The sequence below is a fragment of the Charadrius vociferus genome, unplaced genomic scaffold, assembly GCF_000708025.1.
Source record: "Charadrius vociferus isolate BGI_N301 unplaced genomic scaffold, ASM70802v2 scaffold298, whole genome shotgun sequence".
NCBI classification, from domain to species: Eukaryota; Metazoa; Chordata; class Aves; order Charadriiformes; family Charadriidae; genus Charadrius; species Charadrius vociferus.
In genome coordinates this window covers 3410159-3437892 of record NW_009649936.1, presented here as the reverse complement: position 1 = coordinate 3437892, position 27734 = coordinate 3410159, and the positions used below count along the sequence as shown (strand labels likewise).

The window sequence follows — 27734 nt, the reverse complement described above, 5'->3', positions numbered from 1 at the left end:
GGCTGGAGCACCTCTCCTATAAGGATAGGCTGAGAGAGTTGGGGTTGGTCAGCCTGGAGAAGAGAAGGCTCTGGGGAGACCTTATAGCAGCTTTCCAGTATCTGAAAGAGGCCTACAAGAAAGCTGGAGAGGGACTTTCTACAAGGGCATGTAGTGGTAAGACGAGGGGGAATGGCTTCAAACTGGAAGAGGGTTGATTTAGAATAGCTATTAGGAAGAAATTTTTCACTTTGAGGGTGGTAAGGCACTGGAACAGGTTTCCCAGAGAAATTATGGATGCCCCATCCCCGGAGGTGTTCAAGGCCAGGCTGGATGGAGCTTTGAGCAACCTGGTCTAGTGGGAGGTGTCCCTACCCATGGCAAGGGTGCTGGAACTAGATGATCTTCAAGGTCCCTTCCAACCTAAACCATTCTATGATTCTATGATTATGATATTTACTAGCTAATATTTCCTAGCCATTCTCAAGACCTTCATTAACTATGACACAGACTTAAAACCAATCTGTTTTCAGTGTCAAATATTCAACACAGTTTATTAACTTTTCTTTGTATTTCTGTTGAAGGTAGTGGAGTCCCAAGTAAAAAATATCTCAGATTTTAGTATTTCTGTTCAACATTTGATAATTTTTACCAATGAAACAGATACATGTTGCACATTAAATTGTCTTCTGCTGTCCTATTTTCTACACCTGCATTTTTTATACCTGCAGATTAATTGCAGGTACTTGTCTTCCTAGTTACACAAATGACTGCTTGGTCCTGATGGCAGAATTACTCCTCTGCTTGGATCTAACAAGCGCGGATTGCCCAAAGTGACAAGGGAATTCATTTTGGGACACAAAGTGAAACACAGGAGTAAGAGTGGGAAGGATCTATGCCCTCCTCTATTATCTGCCTTACTTTGTCCTGCTGTCCATAATACCGTTTCTTCAACACCTTCTGCTCACAGTCAGGGTTTCCCTCAGTCAAGTTCTCCGGCATCAGAAGACCTTCATCTTCTAAGTCTGGTGGGAGAGGTACTGCAAAAGCTTCTGAAGATGGTTGTAAGGAACCAACTATGTAATCATTCTATGATTCTATGAACTTGAACCTCCCTGAATGTAACTGGTGGATGTTGCCCTCTGTTATGTAGTTTCACTTGCACTCACCCTTGGCTTGCATTCAGCTCAGGGGCCACCAGTTCTTTTTCCGCAGAGCTGCTATTCAGCCGGTCCCTTCCCAGACTGTGCCCACACATGGCGGTTTTCTGCTCAAGGTACAGAACTTCGCAATTCTGTTCACTGAAGCTCTTGACGTTACTGCTGCCCAGTCCTCCACGTAACCAAGGTCCTTCTGGACTGAAGCTCTGCTGTTCATCATGCCATCTATCCTCCTGAGTTTAGTGCCCACAAATTTGGGTGCATTCTGTCTCATCACAGTTTAGTGTAGAAGTCATTTATTATTACAGTGCTTGGTGCATTTCTTCCCTAAAAAACACCCAAGTCCTGCTCCTATGATCTTCACACTTACTACAAAAATACTAGGGGTCTAATTCTGCTCAATTCCAAGGTACCATTAGGTTGCTTCACTAATACTAACTACTTGATCTGAACATCTTGTCTCAAGAAAGGACCTGATACTAAACCTTTCCTAGTCATCCTGTAAACAGTAGGCTATGCCTGAAATGATCAACAGGCAACTTGAAACAATTTGAAATTAGTAACAGACAGCATAAGTCTTGAAGAGTTTCAGGTATTGAGGAAAAAGCAAATTTCTTTGCCTGCTACAATGGAATAGCTTCCTGCAGCCATCTTTCTAACTCTCCTCCCTCTCGGTACATCCTGGAGAATGAAAATGGTGCAAGGAGTATTGTGGGATAAGCCAGTTCTCATCTCTAGCCAAGTCTCTATAGAAACTTGGGAGTTCAATGAAGTTAAGGCTTTTAGTCCCGTTCCTCTCATTTTTGTATTCAGCACATACCTGTTTAATATCTTATAAAAACATGGGCTTAAATTTAGTGTTAACACTCTACTGTAAACAAGAAAGCATAGATCATTGCAAAGCCACACCAAATGGTCTTTTATATTTCTTTATTTCTGAAGATTTATGCCAACAGTAATTCAATTTAATTTATGCCCACGAGCAGACTAGAAAGCTCCAAATAAATTACATTAATATAGTTGCTATGGAGGACATGGCTGGCCTCCACAGGAAGCCAGTTAGGCAGCTTAATCTCTCACACTGCACTGACTGCTAACCACTCACAGTTGTGGTTTTCTGATGAAAGTAGTGTTAAATATGGAAACCACAAGCTGTGAAGAAGCGAATTCAGAATAACTGGCACATCCAGCAAAATGTCATCTACCCCGTGTGAGTGAAGTCTGACAAATCAGTATATCTTGCCTCAGTCAGTGGCTTGTGTCATCTGATTTCTCAGCCACCTAAGGTCCCATGATTCTAGGTTAGACGTATGCATGAAACATGGACAAAGATGTCCAAGCTCATGTAAATTCAGATTTCATTTCTGTTCTGCAAGCTCAGTTCTTCCTCTCCAGACGAGGTTGGCAGAACTACATGCAGTGCCCAAACTCTATGCTTCTATGTAGCAATATTAACATTAAGGCGTTATTACAGTTCCTTGATTCTTTTTCTCAACAAAGATGTGCTGTCAAAGCAGTTCTTATGAGCACCAGCTGGCTCATGTACCCTGCTGACCACACGTCGGTCAATATGTTCTGTCAAAATGCCCCCTCCCCTCTCCATTAATGGCTGCAGCGTGGCAGGGACAGAAGGCAGCTCTACACTTGCTAAAATTGCAGTCAGGAAGCACAAGGAAGAATGAAAGGCAGGAAAACCTGGTTTGCAGTCTGCAGTATTTGTCTAGTTACACTCTCCTTCCAGACGCATTCAAAATGTGTCTTTCATCACTGCATGCTACCTCATAGAGGTCTTCATTAAGCAACCCACATCAATATCCAGATTTTCTTTCGTAGCAAGCTCAAAGATGACAATTTTGAGCCTATTATCAATGGAGAGATTAAGAAAAAAAGTGCTTTTAAAATGCCCTGGAGCTACAACCCAGCTAGCTAGTATCTCTCTTTTTTCCCCTCAATTACCTGGTTGCATTAAGCACTCAAGTACTTACTGCCTTTACCCTCTCTAACATAAATACTGGGGATTAAAGAAGCACTGTCAGTTGTACTCCTTTTCTCATGCAAATCTCAGATGATACAATGTTTTTCTGGGTATAAACCACTTCTGTTTGGGACAGAGACTTGCGCATGGGTGCATGTCCTTTCAGTCCTCTCCCACTTGCATGTTCGTGTGGTGCCAAAGCAATGTCTCAACAACAAGGGGATGAAACCCCAAAACTTTTGTTTTTAGCTACCCTTGGCGAGATAAGGGAAATCATGAAAAAGCAAGAAAGTTAACCAGCACTGCAAAAGCAGCCAAAAATTATGAGCTTTTTGACATTTCCCCAGCAGCTAATTAAAAAATTAATGGCCTTCTACTTACACTGAGAAAGTGATTTGTTTAGAACCAACACAAATACTACAAGTCTTAATTTGAGTCCCATTTTCATCTTAGCTCTTTCTTTTGAGTATTTCTGAGAGGCTGAAAAAGCACAATTTACATTAAGAGAAAAGCGTGAGTAAGGTACTTCTCTGCATACTGCAGAAGTAAGCTGAAGAATCCATTTAACTGCAAATTAGAACAGGAACTACACAAAAATGAAGCTGCATTAAAAACAGGGACTCGTCTCATGCAACTGTTGGGGAAACTGCGCACACAGACAGATGTCTCAGAAAGAAGATCTTCTCTCAGGGGGAAGAACGCAGCTAAGACACCCAGAGCTGAGGCTGGTTTATTTCATGCCAAAAGACTGTTGCGTGCAATGTAGCTTTTTTTCTTTTTCTTTTCCCCCTTAAAATCTGAGTATCTTGGGATTGCTCAAAAATATACCCTTCACACTTCATGAATAACCATGCTTTTCCCCATCTGATGAGTGGCAAAAGTATTTCTCTGAGAGAGCAGGTGTTTCCTCACTCACCAAGTCCTGAACCCGACCTTAAGTTCTCTTACCTGCACACGGACTCACTGCAAAGCCCACTCTCCTCTGGGCTCTGTCAAATATTACATAGAAGCCTTCCATGACTGTAGCACCAATAACTAGAGCATTCGTGGAGGAAGAGATGCCGAATCGGTAGCACTGTAAATTCTCTCCAATTCCAAGGATGGGTTGAATATAAAGCTATTTAAAAAAAAAAGGCAGAGTGTAAGAAGCAACAACACACAGTACTTAGGAGTTCAGACCTTTTGATTTTTTTATATTCAAGCACTCAAACTCCCCTGGAAATAGAGAATGAATAGGAACAAACAAATTTCTGTACATGATTTAAAACTGGTCAAAGCTTACAAGCAGTTAAGAGGTAAAGCTCTTGGATTCTAAGCTCAAATTGGAATACAGTCAGTCACTATGTGAAGGTCAACAGCAAATTCACGAGAGCCACTTTTTATTCTGTTTTCCGCAAGGGAAAGATAGCTGAGAAAGAACTTGGGATATGAACTCACATTAGTGAATAATTTTATTATTAAAAAAATTATCAGGATGGAATTGATTCAGAGAGCATTCAGTGTCAGCTTCAAGGCTCTGGATTCATAAATTCAAGTCACATTTTACCCCTTGTCTCCTCAGGGAAGATGAAAGATTGCCAAGCTACATGATCAATACAGAAAAAGCTTATCATAAGGCTTTACTATATTTCAAGTTAAAATATACTTAATAGGTTCATTCTCCCCTTTGCTCCTGACCATCCCCTGAGGTAAAAGACTATTAGGAATCTTAGACAATACTAGCCCGTATTGGAACCTATACTGGGAGGGACAGCGGGAGAGGAAAAATAGAAGTGGTACATTATATTCTAAAAGCTGGGATGGAATATTAATAAAAGCGAAACCAACCAAGTTACAGAAACCGGTGAAGAGATAACATAGGCTCATTGCCAAGATTGTCATATTCAGAAGAAGTGCTCCAACTCAGAATGCCACGAAAAACAAATCAATTTGTTTCCCAAAACGAGAAGATCAAAATGAGCAGCGACATTCTGTATTGACATCTATTGTGGCTAAAGCTTGTGAAAACTAAACAAAAACTTGCCTATTTAGCCTGGCAATTTGAAAAAATCATTCCCAACTACATGGACTATACTCAGAGGGAAACAGTGTTTTTCTTTTTTGGTTTCGGTTTGATAAGTTTGTTATTTTCCCCTATTTAAAATCTGATTTTTAAAATTTGATTTAAAAAGATTTCCCTTGCATGCAATAAGCCAGTTCTATAGTACTGCTAAAAATAGCTCCTATTTTTTAAGAGCATGAGCTTTAATAGTAAAAATAAATTCATAACTGAATAAACAAAGAAGGTTGAGACCTGTGGTAGGATAGAGATCCGAAACGACCTACTGGAGTTTTCATCCCTCAGGTAAATGGAGAGTTTGGGAAATAAGGACCAAGGTCTTTCAGTTTTGTCCCAGCATGCAAGCTGTGAACCAGTCCAGAAACCAGAAGAGAATTCTTGTATCTATTAAAAAAAAAACCAAACAAAAAACCCGATACATACAGATTACATACATTTTGATAGACTTTTGTAAATGATCACTACCACTATTCAATATTACTTCTATTCCCATGGAGAAATTCAAGCATGAATACAAGTCTGAAAAAGAGCTTTTTCTTTAAGGATCAAAGCAAAAACCCAACACATAAATCAAGGTGTGTCATAACCCATTATGACTTGGAAGAAGGGGAATAGGCAAAAGCAAGTTTAGCTCTCCCTTCCCTCCTCATTTGTGTTTCTTCACTTCCACTTCTGCAATGAACACGTATGACCTCCCTGAGCAACCAGTACTGCAAAGAAGCAAAGCATCAATGGGTTTTTACTACCTACCTACCTCTTCTCTGAACAGCTCTGACCAAGCGCCAATGCTTTGAAGCAGCAGACTTTTTTTTTTTTTTTTAATAAAAACCAAACCAAAATACAAACCAGATGAATATGTAATGGAATCATCTCCCTTCCTCACATACCTACAACTTCTTACTCAAGTTTAGGGTTTTGCAGCCAAGGGCTAAGCCAACATCTACCAGCATCCAAGGGAATCAAGGTCTGCTACAGTCAATGGAAAGAAACATGTCCCTCTGTCTCTTTTGCTGCCCTGCCACACACTACCAATACAACTTGACATGCTTTTGAAATAAGGTTGATTAACAGTACTTCTTAATATATCCATGGCACTAACAAAGCAAAAAGCTAACTAACTCCTACGGAGCTTGTTTGCCTAAGACAAACATCTTGTCTGATGTTCATGCTCCCTGAAACTGATCGGCTGCCAGATCAGAGGAAAAACCTTCCTTATTTGCGTGCATTACTTTGTGCTGGTTCTTATTCCCACGTGAAGGAAGGCAGTATCTTGTTTTGACGGTGCACAGCCAAAGCTTTCTGTTTGGGTGAAGAAGCAAGATGGAATCCAGCCTCTCCACTCCCCTCACTTGTATTTATCTGCGATATCGATTATTTTGTGAACATCAGCTCATGCATTAGTTATATGGCATTTTAGAGGTGACAAGTATACACCCCGCCCCATGTACCTGCCAATGAAATATTTGCTAGGGCTGCACAGTATTTGAGACGTAATATTTCCAGGTGCTCATCTCTGTTTCTGGGCCAACAAGTGTACGCTCATGTAAACACACAGTGAGACTTACCGTCACAAACAGACTGCTTTTGCCCTTAACTCTCAATGCACGCTGAAGTATGTGTCTTGGCACAGGACAGAATGCTCTGTCCCTCACAGCTAAGTCCCAGGCCAAACCTGCTGAAAAATATAGCTCTCCTCTCTTTCCATTTTCTCTTGGAAGGCAGAGCTTGTGATCTGAGAAAAACCTCTAAGACAGCACCCAGACTGAACAGATCAAGTCTATGAAGTGCTCTATTTTAAGTGCCTACTTTCATTTCCCAGAAAGACTGCTTATTACATTGCATTTCTTTGCCTTACTTCTGTATGCTGAAGATATGCATTGGGGGGGATTTGGCTGTATGATACCTAAAAGGTTATTAAAATAAAGATATTAGGTTTATTTGAGCCTTCCTTTCTTCAGCTTATTAAGTTAGCATTATTTTAATGCTGTGAGTAGGCATGCTGTTCTGACTTCAGCTCAGTGAGGTGTAGTAGCTGCCACCCTTCTGTGGCTCATCTCTGCCCATCTGCCAAAACCATCACCCTTCAGACCTGCCAACATTAAACTGCACCTATAGCTGCTCCCTAAAAGACTTCAGGACAAATAAGTAAGCTTTAAAAAACAATCTGCACCACTAAAGAGCATGAAGTTCACAGCCTTAGTTTTTAATGGAGCTTAATAAAGGAACACTTCACATGCAGCTATCCCAGTATACCTGAGGGGGCAATAACATCTCGCTGGGAAGCTCATAACAAGCTGCTAGGAGCAGGAACTTGTTAACCTGGTTCACTTGTGGTCAGAGAAGTATGTCTGACTACAGCAGATGATTTTATGTTTCAGTGGTACATAGCCTGCCAGAAGCACAGAGTGCTAAGAGTACAGTTGTGATGCCATGGTACAATTGCTGAAAATACCCATTTTCCTGACATCGCTCCTACACAGCTGGAATCTGATCCTTACATCTTGTAACTGCTTTCTTATCTAATAGACTATACCCTTTGTTTAGAGCTGTGAAAGTAATTTGTGTTGTGTATGGAGGGAAAGGCGTACAGCAGCAAGGTCCTTGAGATTAATAAGAAACCCTAAAAAAGAAGAGTTAGTTTATGCATTTTTAATAGGACGAACAAAAAACATTAAGCAGAGGGAGTGAGTGGTTTCCCTCTAATACCTTATCGATCAGTTGGCTATTTACTTGTCATGTGGAAGGCCCTAGTTCAAATGTCCTGACCAACATCAGAGAGGAGTGTGGACTGCTGTGACCCACTTCACAGGAGGATGCCCTGTCCACAAGGTGCCATTACAAGAGCTCTTGGGTAGGCTTCTTTCAATTTCCCCCCCATCGACTGAAATTATCCCAGTCAATACTTAAGTGTTTGGCAAAGAGAAGAACTTTTCAATTGGGGAAGCTGAGCTACATAAGATAACTGATACATTTATTTCAGATACTGGACACCTGCAGGCAGTGAAGAACACTTCATGCCAAACCTCTGCTCTCAATCAGGTAGGAAAAGGATCTCAGTCTTGAATTATCAGCATACAGGCAAATACGCCATCTTTTGGGCAGCCGGCCAATAGTCTGGTTACTGTATTTCCTGTGATTTGCAACAACTATCGCAGTGTGATTGTGAATCCATCACAAAAAATATTAAAATTGTTCACTTTGAAATATCTGGGATTTATTCTTCATCTTTAACCTTCTTGGCGTTGTTCATTGTATTCAGCCAAACTTTTATGAATAGTTTTTATTAACCAGAAAATGCTGTTTCAGTTACTCTGCACTCAGAGAAATTCACCATCCCCATGCCTTACTTCTAAAGCCCCTCTATTTCCAAAGAAAGACGTGTTTAAACATAAATAATTCAATAATGAAGGTCAAAAGCAGCTTTATTGATATGAATAGTCCTAATGAATGGCATCCATTCTATACAACAATAAGCATTATACTTGGAAAGGAACTGCTTGCAGTAGCAGGTTCTTCTACTTTATAAACACTCCGTTTTGAATGAAAGGACTGATATTTGCACTCTTAATACTTGGAATCAGAGCAACAGGGATTATGTCAATGTTTCTGAAATGCTTAGAACAAAACATTCCATCTCTACACTATTTCTGATGCATTTCCAGACACACACTTGTCTGTACTTGGACCCCCCTTTTCCTTTTCACCTCTTCCTCTCCCTTTTCCATTTCCATCAGACTATCAGTCATGTCTCACTTATTAACAGGAGTAGACCAGGAAAGATGCTGCTCCCCTCAGGTTAAAACCCTATGACTTCCAAGGTAGATAGCAAAGATGACACTCCTTTCAAAGATTATGTGATCATTTAATAGGAATCTAACATTTCGAGCAGATTTAATGACATCAGCTTACCAGCGACGTGCGAGCTATTGCTTGCACAACAGCACTGAAGACTTTCTGGGGCAGACGGAGAAGTGTGGTTCCACTGTCTACGATCGCTTTATCGGCATTATACTAGGGATGGGGGGAAAAAGGAGAGAAATTATACACTGTAATTAACGTAATGCAGATTACACTATTTCACAACAACGACAAAGCTGTTCCTCTTTGGTAGCTGTCTTCCCAAACCTGCATGTCACACCCGTCAGCAGCGCTCTCTAGTTGAGAGCTTGAATTCAAATGAAGTCTGAGAGCAAAAGCAAGATACAGTCAGCCTAGACACAAGAGTGAGTTTTATCTGCACCTCTCAAGAAATTACTGCATGTGACCACAGCTGGTGCAAATGGCCAAACCACTGTAAAGAGAAAATCCTGGGCCCTCTCAGAGGTGTGACCTAATCCACTTTACCTCCAATACGCGTTGGGCAAAACCACTCTCGTGGTCAGTACAGACAGATGCTGAGCATGTTTATGTAGCTTACACATATGTCCAAGCCCTGAATCAAAGTCTGTGCCCTCATGGAAACAAGTCACTCTGGTTTAAACACAATACAGCAGCCTGCTTTTAATGACTGGAGTATCTAACTTAAAAATAGCCAGGGAACATTAGGCCTCATTACATGTCATGTTCGGTACTGTCTCAAGAGTACAAACACCAAATGCCACATCTTTCTCTCTTGACTGCTGAAAATCACTAAAACACTGAAAAAAAAAAAGTACAAAGAAACTTAAATTTCAATCTTGCTGCCTCAAAATCTGCACTAAAAAAACCTAAGCAAACATTTATCCTCATTATTAAAACAGATGAATAGATTTCATTAAACTTCAGATACAGTAAACAAAGAATAAATATTTTAAAAGGTACATCTTTTTTCATGAACTCCTTAAAAATTATGAATAATCATAAAAAAAAAAAGGCAAGTAGCAGAGGCAGCTGTTTGCATCAACCACTTCTGTTACCAGCTTAGGCAGCACATCTTAACAGTGACACGCTTGTGGCACAAACATAGGACACAAGGAAACAACCAGCATAAGCTTTTTAGGAGGAGGTCAAACAGCAAGCGAACTTAAAATACATTGGTTTAGATGTTATCAATCCCACAGAATAGCTTTAGCACAGTGACAAAAATAAAACCCACCAAAAAGCAACAAAGTAACTCTGACTTAATTATTTTCTTTTTGAAAGAAGAGGTGCTACAGGCTGCCAAGCTGAGCTGAAAGAAAAGCAAACAGGAAACCATTTGTTATAGACTCAGAAATATTTCTGAAGAGCGGGGAGAAATATCAAGGCACTGTGGAGTCCATTTTAACAGATTTCTACCACAAATACACAATCGCCAGCATCCTGGAGAGCCACCCTCATAAAAAAGTAGGTGGGAGGCACAGCCAAAAGGGTCAACCACTAACATAAACCCATGCAAAATGCCTGGAGTAGCAGGAACGCTCTGCCAGCGACTAAGCACCTGGATTTTCATGCCGTGTACAGTGTACTTTCCGTGGGCAGTAACTTCTTGCCTTCTTAGCCTTCCTGGTTAATATTTAACAGCGCACCCTAAGCGCTGCCGGCAGCTCAGTACTTCCCTCAGCCCTGCTCTGCCAGGCTCAAGGCCACAGCTGCAGTGTAACATTGGACAGATTCCCGGCATTGAAGCGAGGGGACTACTTTTCCCTTGCAAGGAAAGGAGTAGTCTCTGGTGACGGTTACAAAAAATGTTCCATTTCCTAGAAAACAACTAAGAGGAGAGAGGGCACATAGTTCATCATCCCATACAGTGAATTATGCATCCTCTGCAAGCCCCTAACTATCCACACTTTAATGATACTAGCCCTGATTTACTATTCTTCCCCTAAATTTTTGTGGGAAGATCTCCTTCGATCGAGAAAGGAATGATGCCTTCTGTACCAGTGCTAATCCATACAATGTTAAAGCAAACCCTGGCTCAGAAAAGAGCGACAATGACAGGAAACTTTCATAACACCGCTAGGTTTTTAAGTGAATTGTTCTCTGGAAACAGCATGTATTAAACCATTAGTAAAAGGGCTCCTCTTCAAAAACATGTTGATTGTTTTTTAAGGCAAGAGAGAAAGGCAACACAAACATTTATGTGAAAGGACCAGCAGTTTTCCCTTCCTAACAATGTAACAGAGAGAGAGGTTTAAATAGACCTTGTCTTGCTTATGAAGTTGAAAGATGATATGACTAATTTTAAATATTTTATATGGCAATGATTTCCATATTTTGCACAGAAATATAATATCTATGCACATGTAAGATTTTTATCATGAATATCACTTAATTTGTATGACCTGTAAAAACTTGAGAATTATCACATCCCAATGACTTCCAACTAAGAGAACAAGCATGAGATAAAAATAAGACGTCTAATGAAAACAGGGCATGAAAATTATAGAACTAAAATCAAAACATGAATAGCAACAGGCTACAGAAAGAAACCAATGAAACATGCACATACACACATACCCTCCAGAAAAAAAAAGGAAACAGATTTGGAATAAAAATGGCAACAACATAGCCTCATTAGACTGATCCAGAGATAGCAGAACATTACTCCTAATAAAAACAGAAAACATATCCATCAGGAATAATAACTGGCAAGACTGAAACAACCAAAAGTGGATTACAAAAATAAAAAAAAAAAAAAAGGGATGAGGTACTTTGGAAAGCCTCCCAGGATGACACCTGCCCACTGCCATCATGAATTACATGCCTAAACATCTCCACAGAGGTCAATCCAAAATCTTCCCTTTCCTTTGTTTGACCAGAACTGTCTTAAAACCCTTCAGCTTCATTTCACCACATAACAGAAAATCACCAACTGTAGTTGTTTAAAGACTGTTGTCTCCTTGAATCCCCAGTGTTTAGACACCTTCCTCCCAATGGAAACTATTCAAGAGGCTGTGCCCTTCCAAACCACATCAGCCTTATTTTCAGTGGACTCTTCACTTAATAATTGTAGCTTAGTCTCTAATTTATTGAAAATACTAGCAATGACTTTAAAGTCCTCTTAGAATCAATTTTAGAATGCTTGATGTACACACTACATTTCACATGTATTGCTCACTTTTTTGCAAAGTTACCATGTAACCTTAATTCTCAGGGGAAACCGCAATACAGATCTACTTGTAAAGAGAAAACCGATCAATTAAGTTTTTTTTTTTTTTTTTTTTTTTTTTTTTTTACCAAACTTGCGTTTTATATAGCCAGAAACACATTATCACAAATACCTCTGTGCAGTCCAATTCGAGGTTCTGTCCTCCAACCTCCAGTTTGAGAATTTCAACCTGGTAATACCACTCCTCTTTGACAGGTGTGTACCAAATATCACCTGTATACAGACTTGGTTCGATTCCACCCAGAACCTGAGGAAAAAGAGAAAGGAATTCACATGCTTTAAAAACCTGGATGCTTGGTTTTGGAGCAAGTACAGGAAAAAAAGGGAAATATTTAATTGTGATACACAAGGCATCAAAATTTTAATTTAGCACCATTTGTAAGGATTTTACTGACAAGTTCTCTGTCAATAATGAAGCAGTATGAAACACCTCGACATTAAGCAGATTGTGTTTCAGTTAACCAGAATTCCCATATTGGGCCAAATAACCAGCATCTTCCTCTACAAGCTCACACTGATTCTCTCACGAAAGCTCAAAAACTTTAAAATCAAAACAGTATCTTCAGTGGTTTAATCTAGGCAACATTTAAAAATGGGACAGCATATTCAACTTGCACATCATAAATTCACTTTATAAGATCAGAAAAGCCTTAATACCACTCAAGAACATTTCATTTATTTTATTTTTGTAACAGAGATCCAAAATGGAATATGACCACCCTATCATTACTATCATATTAGCTTCCATCAAAGCTTACATTGAAGCTGACTGGGAGCATACTAGACCATCAGACTTTGCACTGAGATAATGTAAGTGAGTTCTCTCATGGGCTTCACCTCTCTCAAGTGTGTTAACATTTACAGTATGTGAATTCGCAGCAAAATAACTATTTGTGATCAACTCCTGTGCTGATATGCTTATTTCAGCATAATTCTGGAACAATCATTCCAATTCCTGATTTGACATAAATAATGGCCAATTCTTGGTTCCACTAAAACTGATGGAAAGACTTTCCAGAGTAACAAGCAGAAGATCTGGTCTTCAGATTTTTTTCCAGGCCAAGGAGGCCAGTAGCATCTTGGCTTGTATTAGAAATAGCGTGGCGAGCAGGACTAGGGAAGTGATAGTCCCCCTGTACTCAGCACTAGTGAGGCCACACCTCAAATACTGGGTTCAGTTTTGGGCCCCTCAGTACAGGAGGGACCTTGAGATATCAAAGCGTGTTCAGAGAAGGGCAGCAAAACTGGCAAGGGGTATAGAGAATAAGTCTTATGAAGAGCGGTTGAAGGAACTGGGGTTGTTCAGCCTGGAGAAAAGGGGGCTGAGGGGAGACCTTATCGCTCTCTACAACTACCTGAAAGGAGGTTGTAGCGAGGTGGGGGTTGGTCTCTTCTCCCAAGTAACAAGCGATAGGACAAGAGGAAATGGCCTCAAGTTATGCCAGGGGAAGTTTAGGATGGATATTAGGAAAAATTCGTTCACTGAAAAGGGTTGTCAAGCATTGGAACAGGCTGCCTGGGGAAGTGGTGGAGTCACCATCCCTGGGGGTATTTAAAAGACAGATAGATGTAGCGCTTGAGGGACATGGTTTAGTGGCAACTTGGCAGTGCTAGGTTAACAGGTGGACTTGATGATCTTAAAGGTCTCTTCAAACCTAAACGATTCTATGATTCCTTTAATATGTTATTTACAAAAAAGGAAAAGCCTTGATTCCTCTCCCCCTTTTCACATCATGTAAAAAAATCACTGTAGCATTGTGATGAGATTGAACAAGCTTAGCAGCTGAGTAAAGGACTACTCAGTTTGAGAAAGGCAGCAGAATCTGCCCTGAGGAAACACAACATTTATGTTTTTCTTTATTAAAATTAAACTTGAAATGCATAATTTTACTCAAACTTGAGAGAGAAAAAAAGAATTGAGAATGAAAATAAATAGACACTTGAGTTTTGCCTAAGGGATTAACTTTTCCTTAAAAAAACATAAAACATTTCATATACTTAAACACTAAATTTGGAAGAAGTAGGATAGTCATAGAAAAGAGGGAGAGAGATTAACAAAGATACATCTTCCCTCTCAGATTGACAGATACCCACAAGACTACCTCCGTTGGTACCACTTCCAGAAACAGGCAGTCCAGCACCACACATCTGCAAGGAGAAAATGTTGGGGATCTTTGCCTGCCTCACAAGAGAATCAAAGAACGTCTCCACAGAACTTGAAGGCTTGAAGGTGTTGAAAAACAAAACAAAAAACAAAAGAATTGCAGAAGTATTCATTAAAAAGTTTCTTTGTAGAAATGAGCCAATCATTCAAACAAGACCACTTTTCACAAGTAAATTGAATTTCTGACAACCAGGTGATGAAAATTCTAGATATAATAAGTCATTAAAAAACCAACATCTGTCATTTTTCTGTTTCTGTTGTTCTTAAAAACATTTTTACTCTTGACCACTGTCATAGAAATCCCTAAAGCATGAGAGTATTTTTCAATTGCAGTTTTCAAACTCAAATACTAGTTTCAGTTTCAGGCAGAAACTCTCACCGCTGCTTTCTGTTTGGAAAAGACTTTGGGTTATTAGAACAGTCAAATGTAACTTGCCCTTTCTACCTTTCCACAGTTAGAAGGCAGAGGATTTTTAGTTTTTAAACATAGTTTAATTCCAATGAACTTTGAATTCAACGGCCCTTATTTCCTCTTCTTTCTTTTAAAGAACTTCATATCCAAGCTCACTCACTTCAGCTGATTACTGGCCAACAGGTTCTTTCCTACACTGCATGTCATGCTTGTCTTTGCAGTTATTAGAGTACTGCAATGTCACTGTAATTCACATTTCCGAGCAGGTACATCTCATGACAGGCAGAGACCCTGGCTCGCTTGTGAAGTGCCAAGTGCTCTTACTACACAAAGCACAGAGCAGCCTCAGAAGGCAACAACACTGAAGCCTTCGGAAAAAGGGAAAAATAAATGCCCTGAATACAGTATTTGCACCAATCAGAGTTTGAGAAGCAGCTCTGCTCTGTCCGTCCGTCCGTCGACAGTGTCTGACAGCAAGGACAGCAGAAGTCAATACAATGATCACACAACTCTTGAATAAAGTATTTTAATTACAGAGTCGGCAGGCAGTCCTGAATCATTTGTTTAATGGGATATATCTCAGTTTGTGAATTTCTCACATGGTTACCTGTAGGTTGAAAACGATGGCTACGTAGTAGTCCAATCATGTTTTCAGTTTTAGATTATAAGGCTATAAATTTTAGACTATAAATTTTAGGTTTTAATTTAAAATTCTACCTGAATTTCCTACCTCCATAAGAACAGGATGTGCTTGGTTGTACGTTCATAAAACCACTGTAGCTAATGTTTGTTCTGAAATTACCCATACATGCCCTCCATCTCAACTTTTACTTGACGAATGGAGAATCTCTTAGAATGAATGGCCAAGAGCTTCGTCAAGTCAGTCCATCGGTCCATTGACAACTTCTGAGGGAGATCATCACAAACTTCATAAACACCCTCCACAGGCATACCGGAAGCCTTTACTCCCATCTCTCTCCCACTCTGGCACTACAAACCCTGTAAAAGCTTATCCATTCCAGAGGAGCTAAAATCACAGCTGTCATCACCAGAAAAAGCCTAAATCCTCACACTGGACTGTGGTAGCATCACAACCCAGCTTATTCTTTCTTTCTGGAACTTAACAAACACAAAGGATCCATGGGAAAGAGAGGGTGGAAGGGAGGAGTTTAATGCTGACAGATCATCTGCCCTCTTTATTTTAATAGCTGGGGAAAGGGTGACTTACCTTAGCTAAGGCATCGTAGGCAAGACCAAGAATCCCGTGCCATTTAACTCCTGGTAAGAAGAAATTCTCCGATTCAAGAATGGTAGCAATGTTGATGGTGTAGCTGCCATAGATTCCTTTTGGGATAGTAATGACATCCGTGCCCAGCACTCCAGTCCAGCTTCCTTGACTGTACTTAACTGTGACATCAATCCCTTGAGATTTGTATGTACTTGACCTTTAAAAGGAAAAGATACACTTATGCATGAGCTGTTCATTTACAATGCAAGACAACGCAATAGTCAATCTTAATTTTTCCCAGCAAGGAAAAAAAAAGTCAAGTCTGCGAAGTTGAGCACACATAATCACAAAAGAAGGGGGATGGATTGCAAAAGCAGTTAAAAAAAAAAGAAAAAGAAAAAGAAAAAGAAAGGGGGTACTAAAAAAAACCCCTTGAGGCCTTGTTTTCATCCTGAAGCCATCAATGACTCCAATCTTCACAATATGTCTGGTTTGTTTTTTCCCCCTTTTTTTGTTTGTGTTTTGTTTGTTGGTTTGTTTTTGTGGGTTTTTTTAAATCTAAGGTATTATGCTATCTAGTGCAGTATGTCCCTGACTCAGACTGGTCCATCACAATAGGAGCAATACACTTTAACTGAAGAGGGAACGTATTAAGTGGTGCTAGGAAATTAAAAGCTTCTGAATTCAAATCTAAAATTAACATGCCAGGCTAACTGAATAGCTATAGACTAATACCTCATTAATATTATTAAAAATCCATTTTGGGTAAATTGGAATATTATTGTGAGTATCAGCAGTAAGATGCAGGTTTTCTAAACCTCCAATTTGGTCTATCTATCAGAAAGCAAGTAGATTTGGATATTATTAACAAATAATTCACTGACACAGAGGAGGAAAGGAAGGAGTTCCTTCTAGACCAGGGCAGCGAAGGAAAAGGAGCAGTTAAGTATGGCAAGCAAAGAAAGGAAAAGATTGTTGTTTAAAAGGCTTAACAAAAACATGAGAAAAAAACATCGATAGATTTTTTTCATTTTAAAATCCTGTAGTATAAACATAGTAATCATCTTCCACCCTCATCACTACTGAAGAGCTATGAAACTCCTTAGATTCCTTAGTATCTATTTTGGTCCCATTCCTTGGCATGCAGCTTCTGAAGAGGCAAATGACCACGCTCAATTCATCCAAACAGACCTTTACTTTGACAGTGTTTTTAGAAGTAAATTAAAAAAAAAAAAAAGCAAATGTAAAATAATGTCATAACACCAACTTTGCATGTGTGTAAAACAGTAGAAAGAGCAGGTGATTTATCAAGTATGGTCAGTTTTATAAAGGCAGCTTTAATGCAACAGCTGCTCTGACCAGAAACAGACATATGAGGTGGCTTCGCAGCCCCCTGTGCCTGAGCTTGCCAGAATGAATTTGGTGTGATTTTGCCTATTATGGGGAGCAACCTTCATATTGCAACACAGACAACTGCCACCCATTCAAGCAGACGCTTTATCCTGAGGGACAATTTGGCCATATGGACCATGCAACTGATCCTCTTCCCAGCTAAGGGAGGGCAGGGAGCAGTAAGGGGCCAGGCTCTAACCCTAAGCAGTTCTTGATACCCCTGACAGTTAACCCTTCAGGGGTTTTCACAGCCCAGTAGCTTGTTATGTCCAAGACAGCAGAAATAAATGAGGTAATAGGCCCCAGAGATTATATTTCAAAATCACAATTTCCAGAGATACTGTTACTACCTGTATCTGGTTACTGCTACTGCCGTTTTACCTTTCCACGTAATTCTGCATTTGTATGACACTCAGACAAAGGGACATCTCTGCTCAGGCAGGGTCTTCAGAGCACCACTGTGATACTGGCAGTACATTTTATAAATCAAAATTGAGTCTGAATAATTAGCGACATAAGAGAAACTAGCGGGGGCAGGAAAAGGAAGGGAAAATACAGGGCTCTTCATGTAGAAAAGTGTCTGGCTGTGCAACAGAAGAGGAAACATCTGAAATCAGAGAGAAAAGTGAGTGCTGGGAGAATAAAGTGAAGCAAATTTGCAAATACAGACTCTGCATGACTAGCAACAGCAGCAGCACGTATCTCTTCTCCTGTAAGCAGTTACAGTCTAATGGATTGAGCTGTGGACCAGCACACAGAAAGACTGGGCTCGTTTTCCAGCACTGCCGGTCAACTTTCCTCTGGAAAAGCAGGACGAGTCACTTCCTCACCCTCTGTGCCTCAGCTTTCCCACCTGTAGAAATGGGTATGAGGATACTCATCTCATTTGTAAAATGCACAAATGTTGTATTGAAGAGACAGCCTTCTCATTTCCTTCAAGTAGCAAAATACCTAGCGTGGGAAGGGATCTCACATGATCCTTGTGGCAGTAAATTATATTCTGTTCTGCAAAACCACTTCCTGCTCCATCTTCTTGACTGTTATCAGCCTGTGTTTTTCCACATCACTGATCCAAAGGAAGAAAACTTCTTTAGAGATGAAAACTAGAGACTTGTTCTAATTCATGAGCTGAGTGTTTTAAAGAAACACGTGGCAGAAAAAAATTCAAACAAGCCATTGTGGCTATGATGAGAAAATAAGACTTTAAACTTTCCCGTCAGGACACAGTGCATCTTCACCGGAGGCAAAGAAAAAGGCTCCAAGATTACGGTGCTGTAGTGCCACTACTCCCTTGTCCCTCTCCTTTCTGGCTACTATCTTCTCTCCAAAGCAGCCAACAGAAACGTGTTCCTCAAACCTCAGCTTAGAAAACTAGCAACAGGTTCATTTTCTCATGCAGAGTTACTCCTCATAACCAGCTTACAGCACCAAATAAAACATTGACAAAATATTATGCTCAACACGGTAACAGCAAATCCACTGCATAGAAAGCCCTGCTCAACACCAACCTCATGAAACATGTGCAATTCCTTCTTAATCCCATGGCGTCCCAGCTCACTTGCCACTCTGCAACAAGTCAGGACTTCAGATTTTCCTACTTACCCGTTCACTTTTCCCTAAGCACCAAATCAACGTCTCCATGAACAGCAATGGCAAAGAAGGGACAGAAAACAGCAGTAGACCAAAAAATCTGAACAGAAGTTTTGATCCCTTCTCTAGTGAAGACAGTTGGCACAAAATAAGTGATTCAGGGCAAATGATTTTAAGACAAAGCAAACATCAAAACCCAACAACCAACCTAGTTGTCTGAAGACTATTCCACAACATAAATTACTAATTTTTAACAAAGATATCCCACCTAATTTAATTTGCTTGGGTTGTGGAACAAGGTTATAATTTCCCCTCAAACCGTAAACGGTACAGTGTACGCAACCAAACTTGCAGGTTCACACTGCAAAGCAGCAGCTTACTTTTGCTTGCTGGTATATAACTTATTGTATTACTTCAATTTATGGCCCGTAATTTTCTTACCTCCCTGTCTCTTGGAATGATCATCTCTTGAGCAGTTTGCTTTTGAAACTTTAGATAGTGAGGCAGTAGTACTCAAACTGAAATAAAACTGAATACTGTTGCTGAATACTGACAGCTCTGAGTATGTCACTCTTTCACATACCGCTACAGAGCCATCACTGATAATTTCGTTTCAAGAGTAAAAATCCCTTTATACATCTGTTTAAGTAGTTCTTTTATCATAAGTAGTGTATTCACCAAAAACTACTTGTTATTTTGAACAGCATGAGAAACAAATGCTGTGATTTCTTTTCAGTTCAGGACAAATTAGGCCATTTCCCAAAACCTTATACATCATGGTGGCATACAGCATGATCACCACAGCAGATTTGGAACTTTTCACAGCAAAGTTTTGTCAGATCCACTCAAAAGCCCAAGTTGTGAAAGAGTTCATGATAACAGCTTTATTCACTTTGTACAGAAAGACCCAGATAATTAAACAGCAGAATTATATGACATGGATTATATGACACATAACGCCATTTAACATGCTAGTTCTAAAATTGCTCAAGGAGGTCTCTTCCTGAACAACACACCCTCTGGGTCCTTTGAAACAATTATAATGACTTTCCTATGCACCCTCCTCAATTTCAGTCAAAAAACAATCATGCATTTAATTTCAGATTTTGATCATTTGAATAACATTAAACTAGGAGCATGGCAATCAAGAAATTCAGACATCATTCTCTTTCTCCAACACAATATTAATATTCTAATAAGCACACATCTATAACTCAGTCCCATTAATTTAACAAATTACTAATCCTTCTTTCCCCTCGTCTTCAATTTGCAGTTTATGACTTTGATATGGAAGCACTTCACGACAATATAGGGAAAAACTGCGGGAATGATTACCAGATGGGAGAAAACCTCTTTATCTAATTTTGAAGTGTTCCACATAGCATGGAAGAAAAGTGCCCATAGGTCATTTGTCTCATTGACACATGGGTAAAGGTCACTCTTAGGTAATTCTACAGATCTGGCTGATGTGATAGCCCCTGTCTACTACCTATGTAATATCATGACAACCAGGGAATATGCAATATCATGACTACTGGGAAAAGGCTATCATAAGGCCAGGCTGAAAAAAAGAGCTGAGCAGCAGGGTCCAAGGCCACTGGGCTTCCCCTCAAGTCAGGAAAAATCTCAAAGAACAACCTCCTGCAATCTGTTCCCAAGCATATGAAGGACAACAAGGTAATCATGGACACTCAACAAGGAATTTCATAGGCACATCATACCTGACCAACCTCACTGCTTTCTACAACAAGATGATCGACTAAGCAGATAAGGAAAGCGCAGTGGCTGTAGCACATCTTGACTTCAGTCATGCTTTTGACACCATCTCCCATGGCACTCCTATTTGGAAGCTGAGGATGTAGGGCTGAACAAACTGAGCCGGTTGAAGATGGGGCTAGGCCACTGGGCCCAAAGGACAGTGACCACTGGCTCAACATCAGGCTCGTGACAAGCATAGTGCCCTAGGGGTTTTGAGTGGAGGAAAAATTGTTCAACATCTTCATCAAGAACCGACACGATGGACACATTGGACCCCAGGTGATCTGAACAGGATGCTACATTAAGGGGAGTAGTTCACATGCTGAATGGCAGAGCTTGAATTCAAAGGAACCTTGTAGAACAGGAGGACTGGGCCAACAGAAACCTCCCGGCATTCAACAAGGAGAAGCCCAAAGTTTTGTAGCTGAGAGGAAACAACTCCATGCATCAGGACAGACTGGGAAGCAACTGAAAAAGACTCAAAAGGACTTGGGGTGATGGTGGACACTAGGCTGAAAATCAGCCAACACCGTACTTGCCCTGTGCCTACAGCAAACTCCACACCAGGCCACAATTGGAGGGCCATGGACAACGGATCCAAGGAAGATGCTCTCACCCTCTGGTCAGCGCTGCTGGGACCACACCTGGAATAGGCTGTGATCAGCTGTGGGAACCTAGTTCAACAGGGATCCGGAGAAAGAGAAGAGGGACTGGCAGAGCGCTAACAGATAGGTCAAGGACCATGAACACAGGGCCTGCGATAAGAAGCTGAGGAGAGCTGGGCTTCAGTTTTGCAGACAAGAGGCTAAGGGGAGATCTCACAGCAGCTTACAGTAAGTTGAAAGACAGTTACAAAGATGACACAGCCAATTTTTTCTCTGCACTGCCAGATACTAACATAAGGGGCAACACCCATGAGTTACTTTTTGTGAGGGTCAGGTTGGACATTAGAAAATATTTCCTCCACAGGAGTGTGGCACAGCACTGAAACACATCACCTGGAGAGTTTATGGATTCTCCATCCTCAGAGGTTTACAGAAAGAATTGGCTGGACTCAGCCATGGCTGACCGGATCTGATGACAGCCCTGCCTCATTTAGGATATGTACTAAGTGACCTACAGAGGTTTCTCGCAAACAAAATTTTTGAAACATCTAACTGATTTCAGTGGGTCCAGGATCCCTCCCAGATTACATTTATTTAAATGTATTTAAAGTATTTAAAATGGAAGCAGCATGGTGTAGCCAGGTTCAAGCATGCTAATGGTTGCACTTTATTCTGAGCATATTGCAAGTACTCCATCAATCCAACCCAAACCAGAAATTGCTATTGCAATTGCTCTGGACTGTAATAACTTGAGTTTGAATCATTTCACAAAGCAGCCTTAACTCTTCAGGGCCTAAATATCAAGGTTTCATTATTAACTTTATATCAAAGTTCTCAAAACACAGTGTACACTAAGAACACCGATAAGAGACTGTAACCTTCAAGTGATTTCACAGCCTTTCTCAACACAGAACCTCTGCCATTGCTGCTGTTTCTAATGGTTTAAGGTTCTTATGAGAGAGGCCTTGCCCTTCCAGACAAAATAACAACACTTAAGAGAAAAGGGAGAAGGAATGCTTGTGCTTTTAATTACTTGCAATTAAGTTTCCTCTAGCCAGTACCTATGGAAGGGGATAGCTGGCATGTTTCTGCAGTAGTGCAGAAACAGCTTTCAAGGGCAAATTCTGGACTTTCCAGACCTGTGTTGTATCAGAGTGAGATGTGAAATATCTCCATTAACATCTGAATATGTGACAGGAGGCAAGGCTATTCTAGTAAGCAGCATGGAAATACCAGCCTACCCTCCATTACCAGTGCATCTTACTGGAAAAAAAGTGCAAAACCCCATGTAAAATCACATAAAGAGGTAGTAAGAATGGTGATATTCTCCAGCCACCCTGTCCCTCTTAGTATTTTTATCCACATGCTTCAGCTAAAGATAGACACTGTGTTTTGGAGAAGTTTACCTGAAATAATTGAAACTAGAGAAGGGCAGAAAGGAAGGAAGAAAAGAGGGAGAGTGATTCAGACAAACAAAGCTGTGCTTGGCTGTACCTAATGTCAGCTCATGCTAAACACAGCAAATTTAGTGCATAACAAGCACCAAACCCACCAAGTCATATCTTATAAACAACCGGATTCAGCAGTGTCTGTCCAGATCACTAGCTGATCAAGGCCCTTGGCTAAACTGAACAACAAATTAGTTTTTGACTAATTTTGGTTTTGGATGAAATGTCAAGTAACAGATACAATTACATGGTTTTAATTTTTGTTTTTAAACAAAGGGAAGTATATTTAAACTTTTAATTCCTTCCAAGACTATTCGGATAAGAAATTGGCTGCAATTGGTGTGATTCTACAAATGATTTTTACCCCGTAATCTTCTTCCCTTTTCTCCGGCTCTAATCAGCGCTGTGCTCAGAGCTCAGTTGCGCTGCCATCAGCGGGACTGTTCATGGTGTCAGGCAGGACTTTGCATCAGGCAAGGCCAATCTTCCCACTCAGGGAACAAAGATCCCACTCTCATGGGATGTCACAGGAGTCCCACAAACGGCCTCATCATCCTCTTTTGCGTGGAGGAGTCAGAATCTAAAAGACATCCTAACCCATCATGGCGTGCAGAACAGGTACTTACAGCGCGGTATTGAAGTAGGAGGTGACATCAGGATCAGGCACACCTGCTACAGCAAAATTACTGCTCCCAGTGTCAACCAGAATATTTAACTGCCGAAACAGAAGAAAGGAGAGGTGGTTTTCATATCCAACTAAACAAACAAACAAACAAAATCATTAAAGTTTTTGTCTAAACTACCCTCAGTTTCAAAATGATGATGGAAGTTACCCTGAAAAATAAACACAAAGTGACACATTTGGGGAAGATATGCTGCTGCAGCCCCTTCAAAACAGCTGGCCATGCTGACGTGCTTTAAAATAGTCATGTTCCTGGAAGGGGTAAAACCTGCCAAGCCCGCATTCGCACAGCAGATGAATTCACGACCATCTCAAATTTCTTTTTGGCCCAACCTGTGTGTCTCGGCAACCCAGTTCGTCCGGGACACAGCCTGAATTGCGTACTGTTTAAAGCACTGTTTGCCTTAGAGCTTATGAGGTTTCTAGGTAGGGGCTAAGTGCGAGCCTGAGCAGAAATAAGCAGAGGCACGAAGCTGCCTTGTGGCTTGGAGAGCACGGGAACATTGCCCAGTTCATCCCGAGCAACAGCAACCTACCACAGCTTTCACCACCTTTAAATAGGAGGACGGGAGATTTATAAACACTGTGAAAAGCACGGATTGAGAGGTGGTCTAAGAGCAGGCCGCTTGTTCGGTCAATTGGGAGGACGATTTAGGTCAAAAATTGCCTAACAAAACCACAGGGACAAAATGAGGCACCCCCTTTCCCCATTTGGTTCAGGTTAGCAGGCTGGTTCACCACAGCTGCACAACGGCTTGTGCCAGCACAAATCAGGAGCTAACAGCACAGGAGCAAGCAGCCGGATGCGGGATCACCTTTTTCAGTGACATCTTGAAACTACAGGTGTCATTAAACTATAATTTAAGTCAGTCAGAGACCGCGCTGCTACCAAAAGCAGCCGTCACACTTTTTTCCTGCTCTTTGTTGAACGCTTCCCATGGCTTCTTGGCATAAGCAGTAGCACCCATGGGGCTGTGCTGCAAATCGGATCAGGTTCCTCACCTACAGTTACCAAAAAAATTAGCAATCTGCCATATCAGACAGCTACTTGAAAAGCCATGGTAGGAGCAGATACTAGGAAAGGGTGATTGCCTCTTTTGGTGACGTTGTGCCCTAAAATGATTGTGAAATTATACCCTAGAAAAATATTAAGGAATTAAGAATTTTCCTGTAGGAAGGAGGAAGACATCAAGACTGGGTTGCCCATGGTTTGACTCTAGCTCGAACCAACCACTTTGGTAGTCCTCATCACTCCTTAAAATGTGAGGTAACTAAAGATCTAGCACTGACAGTGAAGGTAGGAAGGGTAAGAGAGAACAATAGGGGAAACGAGTTTAGTGTTGACAAAGGAAGTGGAGAAACAGGGCCAAGCTCAGAAAGGAGAGTAAAGACAAAGGAGGACAAAGCGTTTGGAGAAGACATGCTGAATCCCTCTTTAATAGATTTAAGACGGAGCATAGAGAAAAAAATGTGCGTTGATGTTGAAAACCATCTTTGGTTTGCACGTGGAAGGGGAGGGAGGAGATGGTTGCCCCTGTTTTACCTGGTCAATATAGTATGGGATTGAGGTGCTCCGAAATTAAACCATGAACACAAAAACAACTAGTAATCTGTGGGACTTCCTTTTGACCTACACGCACACTATGTCACTGGTATTCCCAGTCCTAACCATGCAAAAATTTTAAGACTAAAAAGATAAAACCCCACAACCTCAGTGAAGTTACCTGCCTCACTGTATCCGAGATTTTAGATTAAGCAGAGACAATACATTAACATTTATTTTGCAACCACATACACAGACACTTAAACACAGATGTTTGAAAACAAGAGGACACCTGCAAGTTCACCTGGCTCCAGGAGCTGAGGCTTTAAAAGAAAATAAGAACCTCTGAGGCATGACTTGCAATAAAATCCAAAGTTTGCTACATACTTTATTTCAATGATAGCAAAAGCCTAACATTTTGTCAACTACCTAACAAAGGAAGAACTATTCATTTTTCCCCCTCTCTGGGATAAAAATCATATTAAAAATAAATAACAAAGAGCAGCTACAATGTGTGCATCCATCAGGACTAAAAAAAGTAGCCTCAAAGGGGTGCTGCAGGGCTTAAATTAATTAGCCTTTCCGAGGCAGTCTGAGATGCTTGAGTAATGGGCACTATACATCAGCTGCATAAATACATGTAGGTGTTACTCTAGCTTCAGTAATATGCATGACACTGTACACAGAGGAGGACTTGGGGGAAAAAAAAAACACAAACCAAAAAAACCAAAACCCCATTCACTAAATATTACATATATGAAAGATATTTTACCCCCACACCTTAAATACAGTGTTATCATCACAGAATTCACAAATCACTGAAGAAAAGGGCAAATTTACTACCCACAGGACAGAGCAAATCAACATTTCCAAAAGAAAATAGATATCCCCCACAAATAAAAAAAAAAAAAAAGAAAAAAAGAAAATACAAAGCCGGCTAACCATGCAAGCGCCAGCCCACTCGGACACAGCAGCATTCACATGACAGATAGCTATTGAGGCTGACATTCTCTATCCGCATGTTTGTGCATAATGAGATGCAGGCGGCCAGGGCAGACACTGATTTATTGTAGTCCTCACAATAGCACCAGTGATTAGCAGCTCATTTTGGGGTGGGTATAACTTACTGAGTTCTCCTTCTCTCCTGGCTACCCTTTGGGTTTGAATTTTCTTTAGTGCCTTCACGTCTCATTAAGAACCACTTTCATGTTGTCACCACTGGAGCCTGCTTTATTCCCTACTGCCTGCTGCCGGTTTAATGGTGCTGCTGGGGCAGCTTCAGGCGAGCCCTGGTGAGTCACAGGGTAGTGACCAGAGGAGCTATGATCCAGGGCTGCCTGTCCTACTCCATCTCCTGAGGTCAGCCCTGCCCTCCCTCAAAAGATGAGGCCAAATGCACTGCGCGCTCACTCCCCAGCTGCTGCATTTCGCCGCCCAGCTTACTAACAAAACCCAAACTCAACGGCACCTCTGCTTGATTCACTGAGCTACCTGCTGTGGCAGCTGGAGAGTGGCGATACCTCTCTGTGCCTTCACCTTTCTGCCACAGGGACAGAAGACCCTGATGTACAGGCAGAGCCAACAGCAGTGGTAGCATCTTCTCCAGCTGCCTCCTCGTGAAGCCCCAGAGATGGTGAACCAAGAGCTCTTGTGGGCAGGCAGAGCAGGTTCCTTGGGTTTATTACAGCCACCTCGAGTGATTCACTTCCTGTCACAGGGAGCTGATTATTTAGTGATCACCCTGTGTTGTCAGAAAGTGTCAGATGAAGTCAGATTTTGTGAAAGCCAAGGTCGGAGAGACACAGCTGAACGAGGCGAGGAAGGAAAAACTGCCCAAAGACTGCTGACGGACCACGTGCCCAGCATTAAAATCAATGAAAGACTACTTTCCGTTCACTTTTGGAAGCACAGAAGGAAAGCCTTGGGATTTTTTTAACTGTCTTCCAAGTTCAATTTCAGACCTATATAGCAGAAAGCAGACAGCAAGTGCAAAAGGCCATTTTTTTTTCCCTGAAGGTCACTTTTACCACAGCTGTGGGACAAAAAATCTGCACCTAGTACCATACCTGGAGATTATTTTGCTGGATGCAATTCCTATATGGAAATAGCGTGAATATTAATAAGAGGTTCACAAAGATCCCCAGCTTTAGAGCAAGCAAGATACTAACATCCACTTCTGCCATGACAAACTTGCTGAGGAAATCTGACACCCTCTCTATATGCCATTAAGTTGTGCTTATAAAAAGAAACAAATCCAAAACTGTTTACTGAAAGTCAGGAACACTGAAAGCAAGCGCCTCCTTAGGCCACACATATATTATATAGTTTCTTCTCTGAAGGGGTAGAGACACCGAACCCCCCACCCCCCCACCCCAGTTATAATGATTTATTTCAAATGGGAGTCAAACACATTGTCAATACTTCAAGGATCCCTCAAGCTTTCCAGTGCTTGATTTAGCGCCAACATTAAATAGCACTTACTGTATGCTATCCTGCTTCAATAATGTAACTTACCATTATGTCTTTACTATTTTTAAGCTTTCAGTTGCTGAATATTGTTGCATTTTGATATCAGAAAATTTTTTTGCCTATTGATCTGTCATCTTTTTTTCGTTCAGCAGAGCTTCACCTGCCTGTGGTTCAGGCACCTGCCCTATCTGTTACAGCAAG

The 27734-nt window shown here is 40.9% G+C and overlaps 1 protein-coding gene across 1 annotated transcript in view; it reads right to left on the bottom strand.

The window, feature by feature from the left end:
- Positions 1-24489, bottom strand: part of BACE2 (beta-site APP-cleaving enzyme 2) — a 29014-nt gene extending 4525 nt beyond the window's left edge. Inside the window, exons 1-8 of the mRNA XM_009891370.1 lie at positions 24411-24489; positions 23466-23595; positions 16047-16263; positions 14337-14465; positions 12355-12489; positions 9083-9184; positions 5408-5557; positions 4063-4231 (exon numbers count right to left, since the gene is read on the bottom strand). Of these exons, the coding sequence (XP_009889672.1) occupies positions 4063-4231; positions 5408-5557; positions 9083-9184; positions 12355-12489; positions 14337-14465; positions 16047-16263; positions 23466-23595; positions 24411-24489 (1111 nt within the window). The remainder of the gene's footprint in view (positions 1-4062; positions 4232-5407; positions 5558-9082; positions 9185-12354; positions 12490-14336; positions 14466-16046; positions 16264-23465; positions 23596-24410) is intronic.
- Positions 24490-27734: the final 3245 nt, after the last annotated feature.